Below are 8,494 nucleotides of genomic sequence, written 5' to 3'. Positions count from 1 at the left end.
GGCGGTTTATATACATTCGGGTGACCGAGTAGCCTTCGTGGACCCTCGAGAATAAATATAACTGAGCCTAGTCCCATACAAGTGCTTGTGGTCCCCCTCATCTGAATTTTGTTTCTTTGTTTTATCGAAGTTTTGTGACGGGGCACTCGTGTTTGTTTTCCTTTCTTTTAGAATTTCCCCAGGGGTTTTGAGGATTTTCTTTTACTTGAGTCTTTTTCGTTGATTTTCTCAAGTTTTTTTTTTCGCTTTTCCTCGGGTTTCCTGGACGACGTTTCTTTCAGAATTTGCTTTTTGAGATGCAATTAGGTTTGCTATACTTAAGGAACAGCGGATCTCACGGGCGTACAGATTTGCTTTACATTTTACAACAATTAATTTTCCTGTTTCTACCTGCTACTGCTCTTCTTATACAGTATGTTATACAATTTCTGTTGCTACCTGCTACTGCTCTTCTTATACAGCATGTTATACCATTTTTGTTTCCACTTGCTACTGTTTTCTTCTCGTATAGCATGTTATACTGCTCCTGTTTTGCCTACTACTGTTCCACGTGCATTATATTGTTTGTTCCTGCGTTGCACACTTTATATTATATAACTTCAAGCATGTTTCATATTTGCATAGGATGTTTAGAGGATTACAACCATAGGGCCGTTTGATTTAACACTACAACTGGACACCCTAGAAAACTTAAACTCGTCATGGCAAGGAATTTGGAGCTAGCACGGTGGGCAGCACGGTCACTTCAACAGTATAACACGTCTTCCCCAGCAAAACCATCCCTTTTCCTAGAAATTAAACAACGATCCATAGGATTTCGAGGTTGTTCGCCTAGCGTGACATAAATCCTCCACATTTTCTTTAGGCATTCGTATAGCTCTGGTGTACGATTTAAGTCCTAACTCGTTCTAGGTTTCGAGGTTGTCGTCCGATACGACGTAAACCCTCATATCTTCTAGGCGATTTGTGTGGCCCTGTCACGCAAATATAATCTCTAATTAAATAAAATTGGCAGAATGAAACACTTTAATAATTTCTTCTTATAATTGGAGTCAAACCATAGGATAGACTGGGAAGTCACTGAAGTTCTCCTCAGGATCTGTGGCCTCCCCTAGTTTCTCTTCATTTGGATTCCTCAACAATGTTCCAGATTTGAACTTTTCTCCTTTCACACATCTTCGTCCGATTTCGTTGTAAAGTCCTATCCTTTTGACCTCTTTGAAGATGATATCCCCTGATTTTTATCGAGAGTTTTCTTAGGTGACCTAGGTCATTTAAGATGTAATTAACTATAGGGGCTTGCCCTTATAGGAAGCTTTTCCGAACTCAGCTTAAAATAAACCCTATTTAATTATTTGTACTAAATAGGGGAACTTGTCGGCAAATAAAACGGTTTCGCAGACCCAAACGGATGTCATATGTTTTCTTAGTTTATTTGATCGAGCCTCACCCTCAAGTCTTGTGTTTATCTCTCGAGGTAGATAAAGGATTTGAGGTAGAGTGCTCTTTCATTTAAACTGTGAAAAATATGAGGTTATTTTGATTTCATATTTTTCTTAAAACTTACATATACATATCTAAATTAAACGACCTTCCGAAGCGGGCGACGGGATTTCGATTCCGGCGACCGACAGCTTCTTACGGGCGACCCCCCAAACTTTCTTTTAACTTTCTTCTTTTTAGTGCCGACAAAGTCCTAACCCGCATTAGGTTCCGAGGTTGTCTTATGACACGACGTAAACCCTCTTATTTCTACGGGCTATTTATATAATCGAGTGTTATGCATATGTAAGTCCTAAATAATAAAATTGGCAGGATCAAACACTTAATTAACATCGTCTCTAAAATGCAGCCACACAGTAGGATAGTCTGGGAAATCACTGAGGGTTCTCCTCGGGATCTGTGACATCCCCTACCTTTTCCTTCCTTTGGACCCTTGAAAATAATTATTCTTATTTGAACCACTCTCACTTACATTTTCCACGTCCTACCGTGAAAACCTAAACTTTGAAATCTTGAAGACTAGTACCTCTGATCATTATCGAGAGTTTTCTCAAGTGACTCCAGTCATTTGAGATGTAATTAACTATAGAGGCTTGCTTCTATAGAAAACTTGGAACCCAGATAAAATAAACTCTATTTAATCTTTGTATTAGATAGGGGAACTTGTGGGTCATACATAAAAGGTTCGCAGACCAAACGGATGTCACAAATCTCTTAGTTTGCAGAATTGGGTCTATCGCAGAGGCCTACACTTATCTTTCGGGAGGGTGTAGTATTCGCGGTACCGGACACGATTATGCAAACCATTGGACTAATGAGATCCATTTGGTCTCATTTTTGTTCAAAATTAAAACATACTACTTTCAAAATCAAAAATATATTTATTTTATTAAATTAAATCTCAAAAATTATTTTCATATTCATATTTTCAAAATCAACCAAAAAAGTTGACCGACAATAATATGTCGAGAAAGCTTGAGAGCATCTAGTTATGTGGTTTGTGGCACTCGAATCAATGATCTATGGACTAAAAGAGACAAAAGAAGTGAGTTACATAGGAATGATACCTTAACAGACGTGGAAGGTCGACAGGACGGAAGACAACCGACTGAATCCAAGCAGCTTGATTAATTGCTCCATCTGACTCTTAAGAGAATTGGGTAATTTCGGAGTGTTTCGAGTAAAGCTTGTTCTACCGTATTGGATTTAAATGTAGTAGTGAGACTCTTGGCAGAGGAGGATTTAGTTGAAGGTTTGTATGTCGGTTTCCTGTGGAGTTTCCAAAACTAGTCATGAGTATGGTTGGGTTTGTGACAAAAATCTCAAGTGAAAACCCCAGACAGAGAGAACACGCCGACTGGAGAAAGATCAAGCCAGCAGAAGGGATCTTCAGTGGTTGGAAACGTCCGCAAGCAAGCCAAGCGATAGTCTACAAGGAGGTTGGCGGTGAGAAATGGTGACTGGAGGAAACACCACCAGGCGATCGGCGCTAAGTATGTTGGCAGGAAGAAAAGCAGGGACCTGCAGTTGGCTAGCAGCAAAAATACTACAGGGAAAGACCTGCAGGTGGTCGACGGCTAGGTAGAGACTCCAGAGTTAGAACCATCACTCTGATACCATGTTAAGTATTGAGAATTGAACTGCATACTTTCATTAATAGGAAAAGAGGTATAAATATACATTACACGACTCAAATAAAAGGAAAAAACATAAATTCAAAAAAAGACCACATAAGAAATACATAAATATGAAAATGGAGCAAATAAAATAAAAGCTAATAATAATTGCAACGTAAATAATAATTCTAATAAAACGTAGAAAAGCAATAATATGATGTTGCCATCAATTAGTTGAATATTCATACTATTTTGTGTATTTTTATGCGTTGTTTTTTTTCTATTTGCTTTTTCTATCTATTTTCAATTGGTTTTAACTCTTGCCTAACTGACTCAAGATGTTGCAGAAAATATAAACATGAGTTTGGAAATAATAGTGATCAGTCATAAATGTAGTAGAGATTTTTGTTATTCTAAGATCGAGTTTTGCTAAAAAAAAGTGTGATTTGATCATGAAAGAGAGAGTAGTGGAAATTAGATGCAATAAATTGGCATTAAGGTATGTGAAAAAAGTCTTTATTAGAGGTATCAACAAAGAGTGTCAATGAAGAATATTTATATTGCGAGTCAACAAAGAGAAATATGTAATGAGGACAAAATACATAATCATGGTTGACATTTGAAAATAAAGGAGATGGAAGATTAGATCAATTGTAGATGGCCTCTATCGAGTAGGATATGCAACCAAGAAGTTTCATACATAAGAAGTTGGGTCCTTTTTAACAACCCCGTGCCATATGCACAATCTCTGCCAATTCAGGTGACATTCTCCCACTATCTCCCTACCGGTTTTGACAGGTTGGGACCACTGAGGCTCTTAGGATTCTTCCCTTTTAGGCTATATAAGCATTGCTGTAGTACTGCATTAGTGAGTATGAATATAATGGGAGTGAGGCAGCTTAAGCTAGCCAAGTTTTGCCACTGTTTTCCTACTCTTAGGTGTCTAATTTCTGCAGCTCTTTATGGTATTAGAGACCAGGTTTCATCCCTAATACCTTTCTTCTTCCCTCTCCTTCATTATTTTCGACTGAAATCTTCCACCAGCAGAACAAACACATTTTCTTCAACACCCCTGGCTGATTACATCATAACACCAGCTCTTAGTTTCTCATGTCCAACATTACGGCAGTTGCCACCATTCAACTCACCGCTGACAACTATCCAACTTGGAGATCACAAGTAGAAAAGCTCTTCAAAGCCAATAGATACTACAACTTCCTGGATGACTTTGTTGTTTACCCGGCATAACAAATTAGAGACTCCAATGAAAACCTCATCACCAATCCTCTTTTCCTCACTGGCGATTAATCGATCAAAATCTTTCAGCTGCCATGTATTTGACTACGCCCTCTATTCTACCATTCATTCTCAATTTGGAATCTACAACAGCAAATACGGAATGCATTGGCAAAGAGATTGCAATCCACCAATAGATCAAGAGTAACACAACTAAAAGAGGAGCTCCATCAAATCTCAATGGAGGAATGAACAATGTCCCGATATTTGTTGGACATCAAGACTTTAGCAGTAGCAGGAGGGCATATAGATCAAGAAGACATAATTCTACACATATATTAAATGGCCTACCCTCTACCTACCGGACTTTCAAAACGGAAATTCGTACAAGAGCTGAACCGATCACTTAGATGATCTTTACTCCGTAATTAAGCAGTAAAGAGACTAAGGGTCTGTTTGGGGCAGCTTATTTGGTGCGTTTGCGTTTTCAAAACACACCTGGTCTGTTTGGGTAAACTGTTTTTTGGCAGCTTATGTGTAACACCGCTCCTGTCTAGGTGCGTGTGACAGCTTTCTGACAACGGTATAACTTTTCCAAAAAAACTAAAAATTGGTAATAGTCACCGCACCTAGCTTATCAACAGATTATTTTTAATCAGTTTATGAGTAGATTACTTAATAAGCTGCAGCTGCCCCTGCCCCTAACATTGCAGCAGAAAACATCTAGAAATCAAACAATGCTGTTAAAGCTCTGTACTTCTCTACTTAAACCGGTGGTCGTAGCAACAAAAGAGGAAGAGGCAGAAATAATATGGATCCAAGGAGAGGATAAGCTCAAAATACATCCAACAGGGGAGGTCGATCTTCAAACAACAACAGCAATTCCATCATCTCATGCCAAATATGTGGAAAATTTGGTCACATAATTTTAGCTTGTTGGCATAGAACAGATTTTAACTCCTATCCAGCAGCCAAAACTGATACAGCACTCTTCACCTCAGCAAATCGGATTGGATTCTCAATGGTGGAGTTATAAGACACCACCCAATTCTTATGTGTTTACATGTCTTAACACCTAAACTTCAATTTTTACATACTTGCACCTTATCTATGCATAAAATGGTGTATTTCACTTTTTCAAAAATAAAAGTATAATAGGGGAATGGGGGTTGAGATTGACAGGTTAGGTCTGCATTCTTGGAGAAGTAAAATTATATGATATGTAAATATGCAATTTTTTTACCTGAGTGCTATAGTAAACACGTCCTCGTTTGCCACCTCTTGTCATCGGTGGCGGTTTAAAGGCTACTGCTTCCTGTACCACTTGATTCAGAATGGATGTGCTTAGCCTTCTGGATCTTTCTCTTTCAACCATGCTGGCAGCATCAATAATCCTGGTAGCATAAGTTTGAAGGATTAAAGAGAATGTCACATGCTACAGAAGCATTCTAATTGAAATTATGAAAGGTTAATCATATTAATGTGAAAACAAAAATGCAATAGAAATATGATAAGCAAATAAATCATATTTTTACTAGGAAAGATGGAAAAATGGATTTATGTTCATAACAGACCTTGAAAAAAAGTCAATCCTTGTAGCAGCAGTCAAACTATCAAGATAAGACGGATGGAGAATTCCATTTAATTACTAATACTAATGAAATTAACATGAACAGAACCTACTTTACTAATGCCACGATTGGACGAACTGCACTTGCGACTCTTTTGTAACTATTCTAAATCGATTTAGTGAAAATAAACTGCTTGATCCAATCATGCTAAATAATTAAATTGATTTTCATTCGAAAAATTTTGTCACAGTTCTTACAATAGGCTATCAACCATCCCAAATCAGGCTAAATTAGGAATCAAAACATTTCATTGAAAATCTCACAAGCTTGCTCTAAAAACAAAATTAGGTTAAGGTGGACTTGAATTAATTATTCTAATCATCAAGTAGACAGCATACTGAATATTTCAAATTTGAGAGGAGAATAAAGGTAAGTAAAGACCAGTAACGAAAAAGTAATACTTATCAACACTATGGCCAGTCGTTGCAGTAGAATAAACAATTGGCGCCCAGTTAAGCATGCGCAGCTTCTCCCTCACATCTTGCTCGTAATATGTAGTTGTTTCATGGTTCTTTTTTGGTATTGTATCCCATTTATTTACAACAATAATGCAACCTTTTCCTTCTTTCTCAATTCTTTCAGCAATTCTGTAGTCCTTAATGACACTTAGCAAAAAAATTAGTTTATAATATGTTTGAATAAAACAAAACAGGATTCAATTTCCAACAAAACAAAATTGAAGAAGAGACTACTACTAAGTTATAGTGGATGGTTTAATGATCAACGAGGGAAGACAGATTATATCAGCTTTAGTATGGAAACAAATACTTAGAACTTTTCAATCTCGCAGATAATGCAAAGAGAAAAATTATAATAATTAGCATGTCTAAAAGCTTGTGAAGTAAAAATGCTCTGTTTAATTTTCATCTGATGGATTAAAAAGGAAGAGAATTGCTTGGCATATTTTTCACTGTTGCAGATAAACCATATTTACTATTCCAACTGGAAACATCAGCAGTTCAGAAAGTTTGTTACTCTTATTCCATTTATTTCGTATTCCAAAAGTGTTACATTAAATTAATGCATGGCATTCCACAAAAAGAAACTGGTGCTATTTTACAAGAAAAGAAAAAACAATTTTCAGATGCAATTTGCTAAGACATGAGAAACCTGAGCACATCCAAAAATTGAAAATTATGTCGAGTAAAAATAGCAATTAGTTGCCCCTTTGCTATGGGCTTAAAATTTTGGGTTGAAAAGGAGTTGAGATTTGGCTTGGACCCAACTTCAATCTTTTTTTTTTAATTCACACTTCCTAACAAGAGATAATAAAGCTCATGGTTCAACTAGGATAAGGTGGTTCATTCAATTTTTCAAACCCATGGGTCTTTAGTCTTTGTATTATGGTTGAGGAAGGTTCAAGTATGGGTGACTCCCACGATGCCTCCCATGATTCAGAAGGTTCTTAGTACGTAATACTGGAAGATGCCGAAAAGCTTCTGCTTGAAGGCTAATGATTGTTGATGTAGAGAGCTCTCATGTGAGGGGAAGATTAAAATGTGAGACCATGTTTAGTCCCATATTGGATAGCTGAAAGATACATAGGTGCAAAAAATAGCAGAAGGTTGGCTCTCACTCATAGGCTTAAGTTTTTTGATTGAAAATGAATTTCTAGCCACTTTAGCTTTGCCCCGTTTAGTTCACACTTCCTAACACAATAAATAAATGGTTGACTTCAAATAATGAGTTAAATATAAGCAAAGGAACAATTCAAGACATTTTAAAGCATAATGCCATATCATCTGTGCTTCTACCACAAATTTACTACAGCATGACATATATCATGATTAACGGGACATCATTAAAAAATTTGTTCAACATACCTCATTCGGCTCTCAAGCCGTTTCAAGAAAAACATTTGAATATCCTATTACCTACTAGGATCCAAAGAAACATGTTTTGTTTCTCAATGTCCTAAAAAAGGAATACAATACTAATCTGAAAAATAATTAACGGAGAACTAAGGAGGAAATTTAAATTGTTTCAACTTCTAAATCATGTTACAACACGGCAGGTCTGCCATGTTTTGCAGATGCTTGCATATACTAATGATTATTTTTTGGTACCACTTTACCCCATTCATTTTATCATAAAACACGCATAACACCTATGCGCTCAACCTCTATGCTTTTGAGTATAGTATCATGGATATCTTTTCTTTCCAAAATAATAGAAAAAATTAAAAAGGCGTTCCTGCCTATAGAACCTCATCCTCGCCTCTGACATCAACCTGGCCATCCTCTCTCCATCTCTCGTGTGTTTGCTTGAGAGAAATGAAAGAACAAAAAATAATTCTCGTATAATCCTTTCATGAGCGGCGAGAACTCGAACTAACGACACCTGCCTCTCTGCTGTAATTAGGTTATTTTATCTTATTTTATATTTTTTATTACTTTTTTTACAGTGTATTATGAAAATCTGTTAGCTGGAGCCCGATCCCTTCTGTCTACTCCAGCGCAGCCGCGCTCACGCCAAGCTAAATGGCGAATCGGCGCTTCCCGCTCCCGC

General features: G+C 37.0%; 1 protein-coding gene across 2 annotated transcripts in view; it reads right to left on the bottom strand.

Annotated features, from left to right (window-relative positions):
* The window catches only part of LOC110020728 (GTPase Der), a 47,717-nt gene that overhangs the window by 16,324 nt on the left and 22,899 nt on the right, over nucleotides 1-8,494 (bottom strand). For both annotated transcript variants that reach the window (XM_020718920.1, XM_020718922.1), the window contains exons 9-10: nucleotides 6,388-6,581; nucleotides 5,599-5,749 (exon numbers count right to left, since the gene is read on the bottom strand). In XM_020718920.1, the coding sequence (XP_020574579.1) occupies nucleotides 5,599-5,749; nucleotides 6,388-6,581 (345 nt within the window). The remainder of the gene's footprint in view (nucleotides 1-5,598; nucleotides 5,750-6,387; nucleotides 6,582-8,494) is intronic.

Source organism: Phalaenopsis equestris, unplaced genomic scaffold, assembly GCF_001263595.1.
Source record: "Phalaenopsis equestris unplaced genomic scaffold, ASM126359v1 Scaffold000107, whole genome shotgun sequence".
In the NCBI taxonomy this organism is placed as follows: Eukaryota; Viridiplantae; Streptophyta; class Magnoliopsida; order Asparagales; family Orchidaceae; genus Phalaenopsis; species Phalaenopsis equestris.
This window is presented reverse-complemented; position numbering and strand designations above follow the sequence as displayed.